Source organism: Coffea arabica, chromosome 6e, assembly GCF_036785885.1.
Source record: "Coffea arabica cultivar ET-39 chromosome 6e, Coffea Arabica ET-39 HiFi, whole genome shotgun sequence".
NCBI lineage: Eukaryota > Viridiplantae > Streptophyta > Magnoliopsida > Gentianales > Rubiaceae > Coffea > Coffea arabica.
The window spans coordinates 10,883,219-10,901,074 of NC_092321.1; the positions used below are offsets into that span (position 1 = coordinate 10,883,219).

At 37.1% G+C, this 17,856-nt stretch overlaps 1 protein-coding gene across 1 annotated transcript; it reads right to left on the reverse strand.

Moving 5' to 3' along the window:
- Positions 1-5,528: 5,528 nt before the first annotated feature.
- Positions 5,529-9,272, reverse strand: LOC113697309 (AP2-like ethylene-responsive transcription factor AIL5). Its single transcript, XM_072055225.1, has 9 exons — positions 9,047-9,272; positions 8,551-8,926; positions 8,338-8,420; positions 7,970-7,978; positions 7,677-7,765; positions 7,523-7,596; positions 7,336-7,386; positions 7,150-7,226; positions 5,529-6,792 (listed from the first exon to the last, which is right to left on the reverse strand). Exons 1-9 carry the CDS (start codon positions 9,129-9,131, stop codon positions 6,014-6,016), a joined length of 1,623 nt encoding a protein of 540 aa, XP_071911326.1. The 5' UTR covers positions 9,132-9,272; the 3' UTR covers positions 5,529-6,013.
- Between the last annotated feature and the right edge of the window lie 8,584 nt (positions 9,273-17,856).

The following is a 17,856-nucleotide window of genomic DNA, read 5'->3' on the forward strand; positions in this document are numbered from 1 at the left end:
ACCTTGGTATGTTCTTGTTCTACTGCTCTTGAAATCCTATAAAGTAGGCGTTGCTGCTTCTACTTCAACCGATTCCTCAACCACATGTGTTTGTGATTTTGGAATGTCCCTGGGATTTGGATTGTTTGAATTTTAACAAAATAGAGAAACTTGTTAGTAGCAAAGTTTTGTCTACTTTATATTCTTGGTTGATGTACTGGGTAAGTTCACAGTGCTATAAAAAGGGAGAAAGCAAACTATGCCTTGCATTTATCAGGAGTTGGACTACGATATGGGCATGTGCCTAGCAGCTACTGGACGATTCATGGTCGTGGACTGATAAAATACGAATTTATGGTGACTGATTTTGGTATCTAAAATGATATCATTGTCTGAATCTATATGTTAAACTTGGCCTCTCCAATTTCATCAAGAACTTGTGTTCAATTCTTCATTTTCTTTCTTTTTTTCGTGTAAGAAAGAATTTAAGCCTCACAATGGGCAGCACTGGGGACTCGAGTGGAACCCAAAACTTTGAAGACTTCGACAAACTGCCCAAGACTGATGCCTCTACCCACCGGGATTTAGGCTACTCTTCCATTAATGTCTGGCTATCTGCCTTTGTTGGGTTGGAAAAGCGGCAAGCGTTTCTGTCTAGATATAGACTACTTTTTCTGGGCCCGTGTTGAAGGTCGGGTAGAACTTTCTTCTTATAGAAACTAAGCAGAATGAATGACAGTGTGAGCCCTTTTGCTCTTCCTGATTAAGGACTGCTAAGCTTCCAGATTTGGTGGGAAAAACCATTCTGTACCTTGGACCCATCTCACATTTTACAGAGACTCTTCCTAACTAAAACCGAGAGGAAAACTAACAATTGTGGCATAATATGAGCTCAGGATTTGTAAATCTAGTGACTTTTTTCAAGATTGTGACTTCGTAAAATTTAAATGCCAGATTCTGCAGAGTGGTTCACTGATCAATCCATCAAGTTTTCGATGGATAAATAAGTTAAGCTGTTAAGGGACCCTTACGGAAAAAAAAAAAGAAGATATCTTCACCCCAATCAAAATGTTTTTATTTTTAGTGGTAAAATAGCTCAAAAACATCTGCACTCATGGCGCGCTGATTGTGAAGATCATCAGAGAGTATACTAAGAAGGATAGTAGATTTTCATGAAAAAGAACTAACAGGTGGAGTTAAAGGAGCGAGATTGGGAGTGCAAATTACACTTTCCTATTCATAACAAAGGGAGAATAGCAAATTAAAAATACTACTTTGGGTAGTAGTTTACTTGTGAGTAATTGGATGCCAGTTGATTTGAAAATGTGGGTGTAACACAACATGATACAAAAAGTTAGTGCAATCTGCAAAATCATAAGAAAAGTCACAAAGTGGCGGAAGTGTATACAATTTTAAGTCCTTCAAATTTCACTTTCTTGCTAATTTAGCAATTACAGATCATCCTTCCAAAATAATGATACTGATTATAGTCTCCTGCTCTCTACCTTTGATTATCAAGAACTCAAGCTCAGATAGAGGGCATTGGTCCGTACTTTTTCCCTGTAACGTAACTTGTACTGCTAATTAGCTTTGTTGCTACTCTAGACGTATAAAGCAGCATCATTAGTATACATATTCTGGACAGTTAGTCAATCTTAGGCGCTTCTTTTCTAAGGAAATTGAAGTGTTTAGAGGATAAACCGTAGGTAGATCATGAGTCATAGCTACAAGCACGTGCAACTCCCTTGTAACGCAACTGCAATCAACAGTAAAGAAATAGCCATAGAGATGAGTATGCTCTTTGCTGTCTCTATGATTCAGCCTTTTTGTTCACATTTTAGAGGGCAAACTCTAATCTCTTCATGATTAAAAAATGCAAAGACTTTAGTTTGGTTACCAAGATAGTACATTCCCAATTCTCAGTCAAACCAACTCATCATCTATCTATTTAATTGATTAGCAGAGCTCTATCCATAGAGAGGACAAATAATGAGGCCGACATGAATATTGTAAAGTAAGTACTAAAGAAGGAAAGCAAAGATTGAGAAAGAACTCCAAAGAAACAAATAGTAATAATAAAAGGGTCTCTTGCAAGTATAATTGAGGTAAAGAGAAGGAAAAAGATGATATTTTGCAGAAGGGTTTCATTTGACTAATACGCTAGATACCATTTAAAACACCCTTTTCAGTATGTGGCCGATATAGCCATGTGCAGCAGCAGAACTTGTACATTTGAAAGAGAATTCCTGGTCAAATTTTCTTATATATATATATGCTCTAATCAAATGACTAATCAATTAATAACTGAGTTTTGGTAATCTTCCTCTAGACAAAGCAACCATCTTTGTCTTTTTAAATATACATGCTGCGTTTTGAGGCCTTGGTGGAAACAGGGATTAGGATAGTAGGAGACAATCAAGCTACTTGTTTAATCGCTGTTTAATATATACTTTGTTTTACCAAGTGTGTGCAATCATCTCTATCCTTTTCCTCATATACCAGTATACTGTCTCTGTCCTATCAGATTACGAGGGATTGTGTGACAAACTTAATAGTCACGTATGGCCACTCAGTTTCTTGGTCTACAGCTGCTGCATTTTTGCCGTCAAAGTGCAAAGCACATTGCATGTGCTACAAATAGTGATTTAGCTAAGGCTAAGTGTTAGTAAAGCAGATACCTAACCTTAGCATGCCATAGAAGCAAGTCGATCGTGGCCGCATCTGGCTAGAGCGTAAAGACGGAAAATTGTACGACGGCAGCAACGTGGCCTCATGGATCTACGAGGGATTGTTTTGATTAAGTGTAGGAAAAGAATACATAAGAATTTACATTTTAAAGAATTTCATGAATCTTTAGGGATAATGGTCCAACAGAAGAAAGAAAACTTTAACTGGAGGATTTTGTCGTGGATAATTTTGAACGCTGTTAAAGAGCGGTCAAATTGTTGGTCAAAGATGAAAGCACGGTGGTGGGTCCTCGGGATAGGGTTGGGGGAGGAGGCGGGGTGACGGTGGGAAGCTAGTGAGCGCCGAAAGGAATAAACGGACCCCCCATCAATCGGAGGGGAAAATAGACAAGAAAAGACAGGAATGGAATTCGAGCTCACTTATTCCACTAGCAAAACATCCGAAAAGATTATTTAAGGCAAGCAGCAGCAAGCTTTGTGTTTTTTTTTTTTTTTTTTTTCAGTTGGGACCCTAAAACCTTTTAAGGTGGAAGGAATAAAGATTAGAATCAATACACGTAAAAAAGAAGAAGAAAAGAAAAGATTAGAGTGAATTCATTTTTGTAGTGATTATCCGATAGTACTAAATTTCAGGTCAAATGATGCATGGAGATAGTTTATCAAGTACTTCAACTCACAGCAGCTTAGCTAGCGTCTGGAATTGCTTAGCATGTAAATTCATTCAGCCGGTGATTTGATAGTTTAAGATTATAAAGCACGATTTATCATTGCTTTTCGTGAAGTCTTGGAGCATGATCTCAGACGATATAGATAAATTAATTGCCATGCAAAGGCAAGGCCTACTTGAACGTTAGTAGCTCATTCTGAGTCAACAGTCCCGAACCAAGTCTAGTTATTGGACCAAAAATGTGTTCTCCTAGAGCCAAGAAATGGAAAATATTATCTTTGCTGGGTTTCCAATCTGCATGCACGTACTTGAGGAATTAGAATCAATCCAGCGCTTTTTCTCTTTCTTTTTTTTTTTAAAAAAAAAAATTTCTATTCTAGTTCCATTGGTAAAGAAGCATGTAAACAATTAAGGTCAACACTCAAATATATCTTTTTTTTTTTGGCCTCCTCGTTCCTTCCCACACCATTCTTACCCCCAATTGTGAGGTTTAGGATTCAAATCCTAATCAACTTGATAGCGGTGAGATCTCTGAGTGGTCTCCCCTGATCATTGAAGTAATCCCAGTAGTTAAATATACCACATTGCGTATTGCAGTTGTCATTGATGGATTCCAATTTCCGCAAGAATTTAACCATTTTTATTTCCACCAACCTAAATGCACATATAGGTAACAGATAAAAGGGACGAAATGCTTGAATTATTATGTGAATCTTTGGTTCGTGCTTCATTGCAGCATGATGTTGAACATGAGGCTATAGTTGACTTTCCTTTCCTTTGAGCAAGTAAAAAGATAAATAAATATATAATCAAAAGCCTTCCCTCAAAACGGGACCAAGACCGGCGGCGACCATTGCCTGAATTCACAAGGGACCATATATACAACTATGTTTTTGTTTTTTTCCCTTTGGTTCTGAGTTTTGAGTCAAGGACACGCATCTGGTGATAATTCCTTTTTTTATTCCCCTTTTCATTTTACTTTCATTTCGAACACGTCGTAATAGCCATGCTGCGTTAAACTCAAACTATTGTCCATTATCCAGGCTCCAGAAAAACAATAATGGTACTATGCATTATCCCCTGACAATATATATAATACGTCTTTCCTAATTTACTCTTTCTTTTGGTTTCCTAGTTCTACCATAATGGAGAATTTTTAATCTCTTGTTTCTTTCCACTTGTAGGATGTCAAATTTGATGAAGGTCCGGAAGATGCTTCGACCTTCCCACTCTCGTGAATAAGTATTATCTTGCTAGGGCCGTGCTCCTTTCCACTGCATTAGAGAGAATTTCTGTCTATTACACTCGAATAAAATTAATTTCAAATTTATTTTTAAAAATCAACGCCATTCATAATATATTTCACATTACTTGTGGTAGCTATACATACATTTCCATATACAATGAATTAAATTCGACCTTTTGAACAATTATTATAAATTTTGTTGCAGTTTTGACTCATTTTTCACCGTTTAAATATTTCATGTAAATTGAATATCAAAGTATTCTCAAAAAATATCTTTTTTAGTATGCTAATATAGAAAGATATTTAAAAAATAATAAGAGTTTATAGAGTTTAACATTCAGAGAAATTAAGGAAACAATAATGAAGAGAAATTCAATTGAGAGGCTCCTAGCCCTATCTCGTTATTCATGGTTTTCATTCCATCGTACGACTGTACGGGGAATCTCTCGGTGCTCGATGCACCCTTGAAGTATTGCAAAATGTTGATAATCAAAGTTTTTATGAATGTTTGAACCAACTATTAGAACATCATCATGCCTAATGGCTAGTTTAAAAACTCTTTCTAACATATATAAGACTCCATTTGCTAATTCACATGCTAAATAAAGTCCACCTAACATGTTAAATTACTCTTTCTTTGATTCAAAAGCAACTACTAAGTGTCATTAGAATTTTTATCCAGTCAAAACTAAGCAAAATCTTACTAATGTACAGCTCATTAGATGGAAATACAGAAGAAAAGTCTTCACAAGTTTAAACAAAAGGATTCCCTCAAAAAAAAGTTTAAACAAAAGGAGACAAATTGAAGAACTAAGCCAGACATTAAACGAGACACGAGGAGACAAATTGGCATTATCCCTTCCACAAAGATACACTACTAGCGTTGTTTAAAAAAAAGCTAAATTGAAGCCAAATTTGGCAGCATTCGAAGATTGAAAAGTAGAAAGCATGCAGCAACAGGAACAGGGCTCCACCACTGCACATTAATACAGCATTGCTACAATGTTTAATCTACAAAATGTAGTAAATAAACGCTGAAAAGGAGGATGTTCACAAGATTGGAACTAGCTAGCTAGCAGACAAAGGATTAATTACAAAAGGATTTTTCTTTTCCATTATACCGTGATTAATCATGTCAGTCCTAAAGCGGGACAAGAAAAGAAAGGTAAAGGAGAAAAAGAACAAAAGAAGGGAAAAGACCAAAACAAAAGATTCAGTTAGCAAGTACTCCGCTGCTAGTTTTTGCTTTGCTGTGAAATGATTGTCAGTCCCATTATACCATCCCATGCAAAAAGTAAAAGTTTTTCTAGCCCTTTTGACCAACCCACCATTTTATGTTAAGCAAACTCATGAACAGCATTCACTTCTCTGCTCCCCGTCTGTCCCCTTTCAATTTCCCCGTCCTTCATTTCCATAAATAAATCTTTGATGGGCTCATTCCATTCCAAAAATTGGCGTCTGGAACACTGATAGATTTGGCTTTGCAGGTTGGAATGAATGAAGGGTTGGCGAAATCCAATTACCAAAATTGGCAGCATCATAAGTACTGCCAGTCCCATTGCTGCTGCCTAATGCAATTCTTGTCACAAATGGAACTTGTTCACTTGGACTTGAACTATTAGTACCTGTACCATTACCATTACCACCACCACCACCACCACCAAGAACATTACTCTGCTGATGCTGCTGCTGAAAGTACCCTCCACCACTGAAGTAGCCATTATTATTATTATTAGTTGGGTAGTCCACGTTGAAGGAGGGTGTTGTACACTGCAATGTTGTACCATTTGGGGTACTGGGATTTTGGAAAAGTGGGATAGCTGTAGGAGTTGGGATTTTGGCAGTGACATTATTATTGTGGTAGCCGAGGCTAGACCAAAAATCGGAGGTTGATGGGGAGTTTTGTTTGATGGGCAAACCAAAGCCGAGAGCTGATGTTGAAGGCTGAGAAACAAAGGAAACCGAGGTGGCTGAGGAGTGGTCTCGGTCATCTGACCGGTTGCTTCCGTCACCGCTCTTGTTATCAGATAAAGAATCTGATGATGTCTTGTTGTTGTTGTTGGATTTATTGTTGCTGATTCCTCCAACCGGGAGATTGCTGCTTGCTATGCTTTTTACGTCGTAACGGCTGATGTCGAAATTTGTCACGGCGTTCAGGCCTCTAAATTTGATTGCAGCAATGTCATAAGCCTCTGCTGCTTCTTCCTGGGTACCTGTTGGGGAAGTACAAAATCAAGAAACTATTCTCTTAAACGACATTTTCTGAAAAATTCAAGTGCAAGAGACAAAATTGAACATTGTTTTCAATTTTAATTTATCTCCCGTGTTTAGAAAAAAAGGCAACAACATGGAAATTGGCATGTAATGGAACCACATTTATTGCTATCAAAGGCCCCTTAAAAGATATTTTTTGGGCATTCACCTCCACGGCCACAAATTGTACTACTCGCATATTATTTGTTGTTCTAAAAATTGGCATTACTTTTTCCTTTAAAAGACTGATCGGGGAAATGGTGCACGAAAGTACTTTGGTTTATCAGGATATGTTGTCGACAAAGATATGAACTTACTGAAGGTCCCAAGGTAGAGATCTTTGTTGCCAGCAACCCTTCCTATTCTAGCTTGCCAACGTCCATGTTGATGGTGCCTGATCGAACGTTTTGGCACAAAAAATTAGTTTCGCAGACATCCAGTTACATTAGCTAGTTAAAGGACAAGATGATTCATTTACTATAAGGTTATATGCATGCATGCACCTAGTGACTCCTCTGTAGATTGATGCCCCTCTAGAAAACCCGCTACTTTTCCTGCAATACCATAAAGTACCAAGAAAATAGAATATTAGGGAAGAGAGATAGCAAAAAATTGTAAATAACGGGTAGAACTCCAACAAAGGTAAGAGGGAAAATGCAGGTTAAATAAAGCATGGCTAGGAAATCTAACCTCCTAAGAGAAGCAACAAATTCTTGCCTAGTCATGTGCTTCATTTCCTCCAGTTCCTTCTCATAGTTAGACACCTAAACAGGCACAAGCCAACGTTGTTCAGGTTTACAGGGTGGACAAGCAAAGGGCATGCATATAGCCTTCATGTGCTCACCGGAAAATTTGTGGTGGTGGTCGGACCCCAGTATTTAAGGGCGGCGAGATCATAAGCCCTAGCTGCTTTCTCTTCTTTGTCATATCCACCTGCGAAGCGTAAAACAAGAAAACCATCCAAACACACCAGTAGTGTCAGAAAATGAGAATCCAAGGAGAATCTAATCCTAGAAGACTGTTTGTCCATGCAGGAAGATTCTCTTTCGATACTTCTACAAAAAATGATTTGACTATCAAACTGTGCTCAAGAATGGAAAATATGATGATACAATGAGAGAGATCATTAGTACTCACCCAGATAAACTGAGCCATGATTTGAATCGGCCATTCGCCATAATCATTCGCCCAAGTACATGCCACATAAAGAACCAACCGACATTAGCCCACCTTCGTCTACCCTATAGTAGTCTGAACGAGAATCTCTTCTCATCGAATAATGAAATACTACGTGCTCGTGTTGTAACTTATTAGCCCAAAAATAAACCCAATAATTATTTAAAGAAAAATCTAAACGGCCTGCCTGCTCTTTTCGAAATCCTAAAAATCTGAGCTTAGATCTCCGACTTAAATTTGAGTTTGGATAACCACGATAGCATGTTTTCATTTTTAAAAAAAATTAACAACTATAAACCTGAAAACCCTGGAGAAGTGAAAATATATACCTTGCCTTCCCTTGCGACTTTGCCCTTCTCTTCTGCAAGTATTATCCCACAAATGGGCTTCATATCTTCCGGTCCACCTATGCCTGAAGTTCAAAACAGAGGGGGAAAAAAAAAGGAATTACTTATATACTAGTACTAAACAAATACCATATACTAGTAATAACATACCAAGCAATAAATACAACCTTAAAACCATTCTTAACCGGTGCTTACCTAGTAACCCCTCTGAAAATAGACGTACGTTGGCCAAAAGTCTCGACCGCCTTCTTCGCAGGCGGCTCAGGAGCCAGTGGAACAGCTGCCAACTGCTTCTGGGATTCAGCCTGCTCGGTTGAATATCCACGTAAAAAGCTAGCCGCTATTGATTTAAGCTCCGAATCATACACGTCCGCGTTAATCAAAGCTGAAGTCTGATTTCCCCCGCCAAACTGACAAACATCAGCAGAAGAACAAGAACCATTAGACCCACCACCCAAGAAATCCTCAAGCTTGGGGCTAGAACAGTTGAGAACTGTTGATAAATCTGCTGCTGCAGTCACACTTGCACCATTGTTTCCATTATCTTCTTCAGCTCTAATAACCGCCCCACCTAAAAAATATAAAAGACACATAAAAAAAAACATTTTTTGTAGTGAATATTAGTAAAAGATTGTGAACAATTTTCCAGGCCAAATAAAATAGTAGCAATAAGGGGAGAGAGAGATTATACTGGAGGAAGTAGGGGAGTTGAAGGCTTCAAAGAGAGGATGGTTGGAAAGCGAGAAGGCGAGCCAGTTGGGATGGGAAGAATCCATAGGGTTTTGAAATTTGAAGTGGAAGTGGTCGTCGGTGAGCGTGAAAGAAAGAGATCTAACTTCCAAGCCAGATGGGTTCTTTGGGAAACAGCGCCTCCTGAGTCCTGAGCTAAGCTAGCTAATATGTATTCTTGCTGTAAGTGAGAGAAAAGCAGGAAAGATTGGGGATGATTGAGGTGATGAAAATTACCACTACTGCCACTACTATCTCAAAGGAAGGAAGGTGTAGTGAAGTGGAGACCAGAGAAAAATATACTTTGAGTTAGTGAAAGGAGAGGACACAAATATAGAGGTAAAATGGAGAAGTTGCACGAGGATCGAGGTCGCTCTCAGAGTCTTTACATTACATACATGTACCAGCAACCCAGACCAGTTTTCTACCCCCAAAAAAAAAAAAAAAAATTACACACATATACCGGCAGAGTCTCTAAGGTAAGAGGTAAGACGGGCTGTGGGGAGCGGGGGGTGGTGGCCCGGTGGGAGGCAATGGCTTGTAGAAATTAGCAGTACTATAATTAATGGAGGTAATGGTTGTGTGTGTACAGTGGTCTGGGCTTGGTGTGTGTGCGTGCGTGTGTGTGTTAATGCATTATGCAATATGCAGGATGCATATGCATGGGAATTGACTATTGATGTAGGGAGGGTTGCAGAGTAAAACAAGTGGAAGCATTTCATGGGATGACTGGGCGGTCTCTGTTGTCTGTCTCTCTTGACTCCACACACGGAAGATATACTTGTCATGCTACTTACTGCTCTTTTTTTTTTTCCCCTTACAAAATTAGATCGATACTGTGGTAACTTTACGTGTTAGGAAATTTCGCCAATTTAGTCCTTAAACTTTTTTTTTCCGTCAATTTAGTCCCTATACATTATTTATAGCCAATTTAATCCCTAAACTTATATTTCGATTCCAATCAAGGAGCTTAGCGGCGGCGCCACCGCATAATTTCCATCGGCTTCCAAATCTAGGAACCCAAAAGGGGTATTTTAGGGACTTCCATATTTTTCATATTTCTCTTTGACTTTCATCTTATGATACTACTACTGCTGTGGAAGAAGTGGTGCTACCGGAGGAGGAGGAGGAGCCAAGAGGAACACTACTACTGCTGCTGCTGCTACTACCAGTACTACTAGGAGTAGTGGAGGTATTGGAGGAAGTGGAAAGGAGACCGGTGCTGTTGAAGCCAATGTAGTAGGCCGAGGAGTCATCCGGCTTGAAGAGGCCGTAGTTCCTCTCGGAGGTTGGGCTGGACTTCATGTTCTCGTTGAAAAGGGCGAAGACATAGATGTTCAAGTCGGCGTTGGGCCTCATGGGCGTCCCCTTCTTCCCGCACACCAGCTTGTTGATGAGGTTGCCGTTGTACTTCTTGGCATTCTCCGGAGTGGCTCCGGCCTCGTCGGTGTCCCCCTTGGAGGGCCAACCGGTCTCGAAAATACCCTTTTGAAGAACGCAGCTTGCATGTAAATTTTTTTTTTTTTAAGTAATTTGTTAAATAGCCTGCCTGAAACCCGCTTGCGGGTTTCCTGAGTGAATAGACGAAAATACCCTTTTGAAGAACGCAGCTTGCATGTAAATTTTTTTTTTTTTAAGTAATTTGTTAAATAGCCTGCCTGAAACCCGCTTGCGGGTTTCCCCCTTATGTAAAATGACTAAAAGCTGCGTTTCTGTTCTATTTATATCAAACACATACTCTCAAACCCTCACCTGAAGGGTGAGGATGAGAGGGGAGGTTTGCTGGGCATCCTAGGGCCCTCCGATGGGCATGTGCAACTCAACGCAGCTTGCATGTAAAAAAAAATTTTTTTTTTTAAGTAATTTGTTAAATAGCCTGAAACCCGCTTGCGGGTTTCCTATAGCGGAATCCTGAAGGAATTCAACTTTGCAAAGCATTCGTAGTTGGTGCGCCCATAATCTAAGCCGGCCCTTCTTCGCTGAGCACCAAACAAATTGTATGTGGTGCGTAATGATGAGTAAGGCTTTGGATATACTATATATTAGAACTATACATTATACAATGCCAAAGCAGCTATGGCACGCACCCCCATTGATCTTCTTCCCAGCACTTTAACAAGCTTTTGAAGGAGATAACTCTGCATAATTCATCCCGATGATGAGGAGGCAAAGATGGAAATTCTTTAATTTTTTTACAAAGTTTCGAGGAAACTGGGGTTTATTATAATTGTTTACACTGGAATAAATACAGTAGGGGTGGCGGGATCGACGATCCCGGAGTTGGGCTGGAAAAGGACGAACTCCAGAGGGACCTGCTTGGGGTTGGCCTTGTAGGCGAAGTAGGGGTAGGCATTGATGAGGAAAGGGGAGCCGGTCTTGAGATGGAAGTTGAGGATGGCAGTCAAGCAGGGGGTGAGGTCCGGGTGGAACCTGCAGGCGAAGGGGAGGTAGGAGGTCTGGAGGACGGCGAGGGAGTGGGCAGTGGTGATGGAGACCTTGTCCTGGAGGTTGAGGGAGCAGAGGACGGAGTAGACGCTCTGCATAGCCCGGAGTAGACGCTCTGATGTGATAGAGGAGAGGGAGGTGTCGTTGAAGGTGAAGACCATATAGAAATAAGATGAAAGTCAAAGGGAAATATGAAAAATATGGAAGTCCCTAAAATACCCCTTCTGGGTTCCTAGATCTGGAAGCCGATGGAAATTATGAGGTGGCGCCGCCGCTAAGTTCCTTGATTGGAATCGAAATATAAGTTTAGGGATTAAATTGGCTATAAATAATGTATAGGGACTAAATTGACGGAAAAAAAAAGTTTAGGGACTAAATTGACGATTTTCCCTACGTGTTATACCGATTGTTGTTACTACAGACTCTTCGGACGATAGGGTGCTAGGGGTGCCTACCTAAATGGATGAGCTTAACTGATTTGAACGGGTTATAATTGGATAATAAATAAATTAGTCTAATTTATTTATATTTATTTAATAAATGTGTCAAAATAAATCAATTGATTTATATCAATTTAGAAAATAGGTATGGATATATTTAATTATCTATTTATGATTCACTTGAAATTTTATTTTTTAAACATTTTTTGCATATTATTTGACAAGAAATAACGATATTTTATTATTATTATATTGGTAGAAAATTCAAATTTACTTGCTTAACACCTACTAAAAATTGAGTCTAAATATATATATATATATACATAATTATTTTAATTAATAGGAATAAATGGGTGAGTTGAGTCAACTCACTACTTATCAATTAAATCAGTTTGATTGGATCGTCATTTATGGACTCATTCAAAGTTCATTGTTGCATACCCATATCCATTTAATCAATATAATTGGATTATGTTTAACACCTCTTGTGGTGATTAAGGACGGGGCAATTAGATTTATTATGAATTGTACAGTTGTTGTTTTTATTAAATAATTTAATATATATATTATTTGTACACTAACTCAATGAGTAATACAATTGTATCAAAGTTAACTTAAAAAAAAAAATACAACAGCACACGCTCAATCGCACCAAAACCCAGTCTTAACTGAATCTAAGAGCTCATTTAGATTGTTATTTTTTAAAATTTTTGTAAAAAAAAAATACAATAGTATTTTAATATATTTAAGATAAAAAGGTATTGACAAATGTGTTCATAGAAAATGCACATATTTTTTGAAAAAAAAGGGGCAGTAATAAGGGAGAAGTCCAGGAGCATAAAGAAAGAGCTCATACTTGGTTTTTAGTGATATTTCTTCAACGAAAGGAGATTTATACAAGACAATTATTAGTGCATAGAAACTTCGAAGTTTGCAAAGAAAGTTAAGAAATTTATGCAGGATGGAGCTTTAAAATTTTGCAAGGTTAATAAAAAAAGTAGTCATTGTATGTGGAGTTTCTAATGACTGGACCAATTCATATTTCATAAGATGGGGAAGAAAGAGAAAATTTTGCGAGGACAAACATGGGACAATCAACTTTTAAAGATTGAAAAATAAAAAAAGGTAAAAGTAAAAGAATTTTGAAAAGGAAAAGATAAAAAGAGGAGGTAGATGGATCGTCTCATAGATGGAGAGAATTTTTAGGTGTGGCTGTTTGTGGGGAAGCAAGAAGGTGAAGAAGGGGACACGACGACCCATAAGGACGCCCGACAAATTATTTGATTTTGGGCCCCAGTGGTTACACGTGGCATTCCCTTTTATTTTTCTCCCACCCCGCTTTCCTTGCACGTAGAGGATGAGGAATCGGCACTTTGATTTGGGTATAATATATCCCCAAATGGAATGATTTCGTAGTTGCCGGCTTTTGAAGTGTCTTCGCAGAGTCCATTTATCGAAACACTCATACAAAAAACTGTGAGTTATGAAAGGGAATGATTTCGTAGTAGTAAACAAATTCTTTGTATTTTTTGTGTCGGTTCCTCAAAATAATAATAATAATAATAATTTTGGCGTCGGAAGTGCCAATGTGGCTAGAGATTCTCGGGCACTATTTTACAACAATATCCCAATTTTGTAGTGATGACTTGATAATTGATAATGTAGGATTTATTATGAGATTTTTGTTACAAGGCGTTTATGCTTTATATTTATAACCACAAAGCAAAGTCATATGGGGTCATTTTGCATGTTCCATGACAGCAACTTGCGTATGGTAGCCGAAACACAGCAAGTTCGTCTACTCCCTCTACTCCAAATCATTTGCACTTTTTAAAAATAGGGGATGTTCATGGATTTGTTTGTAAAATTGTTCTCAAAAATTCAAATTTTAAATTTAAAATTAGTATGAAATATACATAAAAGTGGAAATATTATTGGAAGAGGAGATCAAAATTTAATTTAATTTTGATGAGATGATAAATATTTTAGAAAATTTCAAAATAAAAAGTATAACATCTTTAATATGAAGAATGCAGTGTTTATTGGCCTTATTCTTGGTTGCTTTCTAAATTCTGATTATAGAAACTGATTATAAAGAATAGTTAGAATCAAGTTTATTATAAATTTTAACTTTTTCTAATAAGTAAAAAAAATATAAATATATAATCCAAGTGTAAAAACAATCGAGAACATTACAAAAATTAGTTAGCTGAAATCAAAATTTATAACCAGTTAAAATAATTAACCGAGAATCGGCCATTGACCAGCTAGTTGTGTCCTTCACTATAGCAAATTTTCTTGATATAGATTTTAGGGACGGGATGGATTTCATTTTTTTGAAGATAGAAGGCGCAAGGTTCCAAATTGCTAATACCCTTCAAACATAGGGGAGCATTTCACAAGGTGACGAATCATTTTCTTTTGGCTCTAAAGGAAACATATTATAAAAGAAACACATTTTTATACAGTTTACTGCTGTTTCATATTGGAAGGAATGATGCGAATCCACTCTCTCCTCGGCCGTCCCTGTTCTTTTTACATTTTTCTCGATGCCTCGCCCTTTTTCTTAGTACTATACTTTTGGTTGTCAGAATAGTTTGCACTTTTGCCTTTTGAACTTGTATTTGGAACTAGTAGTGGGGGTGTTTGGATACAAAATTTATTTCAAATAATATTTCGCTTGCATTATAAACACATTTTCCAACCCATCTTTTTATATTTCCAATCACCTTTTTATCTCACATATATCACATCACAAAAAGTGCTACAGTAATTATTCCAAATAATACCCTATCCAAACAAACCCACGTATTACTTTCCTTCAAAAAAAAAAGAAAAAAGAACTAGAGTACTATTACTTTATTGTGAAATTTGTTAAGATAAAAAGAATAGGATGATAAACAAGGACGGTCTCTCTTCTTGATTGATAAATATGTAACGTCTACCTGCAAAATTTGTGGCATAGACGGGCTTGTTATCGTTTAATTTCCTTCATTACTCTAACGTTTACATTTTAGATTTTTTAAAAGTTAAAAAACTAAAATTTAAAATTTACTAAAGAGTAACTTTAGCTGATTTTGATCATAATTTTATAATTAATATCTATCATCAGTTTTTATAAAACCTAAAATAAACAAGAACAAGGCTGGTTGAGTGTACGCATGTCGTGACTTCAAATAAAATTGTGGATCAAATTTGCAGTAGCCTGGAATTTATACTTACTAGTGTATATCTAAAATAGAATTTGACCGTATAATTTATACAAGAATTTTGTTTCTCCTCCAAATCCCATCCCGGCTGGATGGGACCTCAGCAGGAGGCAGGCAGAGGATAAGACCATGAAATGTTGCAGGAAGAAGCAGCCGGTAAAGCAAGAAAGTACGTACATATAACCTGTACTTTTTAAAACTCAGCATCTGCAACGTCCAAGCTTAAATTTGGCCCCGGCCGGGCACCCAGGCAGGTATGGACTAAATATATATATATCATCTACCTCTGTGTGTGTGTGTGACAGAGAGAGAGAGAGAGTGTGTGTGTGTGTGTGAGGGAGAAGGAGAGATGGGGGTTGGTGAAGAGGACGAGGGGCCTCAGCCTGCCCTTTGTGCAGTATGCAGAGAGGATAGATTCGGAAATGGCAGCCATATGCATTGCATTTGCCACACTCTACTCCCCTGCCACGCGTCCTAAAGTGCTATCTCTCCCCCTTCGCCATGCTTCATCCTTCAAATCTTCAATAGTCCCTGCGTCCGCGCCTTCTTTTACACTACTATTCCTTTGGCAAAAAATGGTACTCAAACCTCTATCTTTTAATTTGTCCCTTTTCACGAAACAGTGCCTAAACATGATAAAATATTGTTGGTTCTCTGCCTTTTGTTTACCAAAGAAAAACAAATTAGAGATTAGAGTTTGATATTATGAAAATCAAAGCATCTGTAATTTTTTTATTTTCCTTTAATCTTTTACCAAATTCACTTGTGTATTGCGAAATTCTGCTCTATATGTTGATTCATAGCCCTGCAAACTCCTAAAATAATCCACTTTTAGTTGCGAAGCATGAAAAACAATTGAAATGGTACTTTTGTATGCATGGTTAGAGTGCAAATTAGGTTGTAAACAAACCGACTCAACTTAAGTTTTGATCTAATCGAGTCGAGTTTTGATTTAATTTTACTATATTCGAATTTGAGTTCGACGAGCTTTCAATATAAAGTTTGAATTCGAATTCAAATTCAAAATTGAACCGAGTCAAGTTCAAACTAGAGTTTAAAATAATAAAAATAATTACATTCTATTTTTTAAAAAATAAATAAAATAGTAAATTTTCTTAATACATAATAAAATATTAGGAATATATATGTAATTTTATTATTAAAATAAAATTTTTAAATATATATATATATATAAAATCCAGTCGATTCGTAAACTAACGAACTGAATATTTTTAATCTCAACTTTGAGTTTGAACTCAATTTGATCATTTCAAATTCGACTTGAATTATTCGTGATTGGCTTGCGAGCGATTTGACTCATAATATACAGTCCTAGACTGCAGACTATCGAGTCGTCTCGCAAAACTTGTGACTTGAGTTTCTTTAAATTTCAATTTTAATTTAAATTTGACTTGATCAATTTGAACTCGACTCGAATTCTGCGCAAGTTGCTTGACTCTCGTGCAACCCTAGTCTGCAGACCATCGCAAGTTTTTGTCATCGCTTTGTTTCGTGTAGTCAATTTGCTCCAATGACTAAACGAACAATTCAAGCTTCCACGTCTAGTGAACACGAAAAGTGAACAATAAATATAAATACAAAAATAAAAAACGATGACAGATCAGATGGAAGTGATGGCGAGTACAATAAGTCATACGACAAGCAGCTTTTCGTTCCGAATTGACCCAACCCCCCCAAAAAAAAAAAAAGAAAAAGATGCAAAGCGTGGGTGTCCCGGTAGTGATTGGCTGAGAATTCGGCGGGACATGGTCGGCAGTAGAATTTGATTAATCATGATATTTGCAACGAAAAAAATAAAATAAATGCATACGAGGCTTCAATGGAAAATATTTAATAGAAAGTATATATAAGAATTAATGGCTCCGACGGGAGCTGGGTGTCTCTCATGATTTACCAAAGGCCCCATAATTGGTCAACGGTCAAAAACGACTCGAGTGAAACGAATCATTCCACACGTTCGTTCGTTCCCCCCAAATCTTTTGACTAGCGCTATTATTACTGCATGATCACTTTGTTACCCTCCCCACATGACCTTCCAATTCTTTAATCAACTACTAGTATTACTTAGCAATTGTTTCTGCTACATGGTATGTATTACTATTAATTTTATTCCTATGTACTATAATCACTCTAATATTAAAACATGTTACACCTACTCTTTTTTCTTTGGGGTACTCAGCTGTGTGGATAAGAGTTAAACCTATATAATTTGTTAATGCCTCGAATCTGGAAAATTTTTTTTTGTTTAAAAATAATACTATAATAATTTTTTATGATACGATATATTCCGTCCGTTTCATTAAAAGTGTCATACTTTTCCTTTTTGACTGTTCCAAACGATTTGTCATATTTGACATTTCTAATAACTTTATACTCTAAAATTCCCTTTTTGACCTTCATTAATGATACATAAAGACAAATGTGATGTGATTGTTTTTTACTTTTTACTTTGACCAACAAGGTAAAAGTGGAATAAAAGAAATTTTTTTTTAGTGGAGCATACTATGTATAAAAAGTACATATCGTCAAATATGACTAAATATATGAGACGGAGGAAGTATGTGATAAAAATGAATAAATAGTATAATTGTAAGCAAAAAGAGTTTCAATGGCGTAACAAAATATACTTTCTAAAACATTACCTATTCAAACAAACT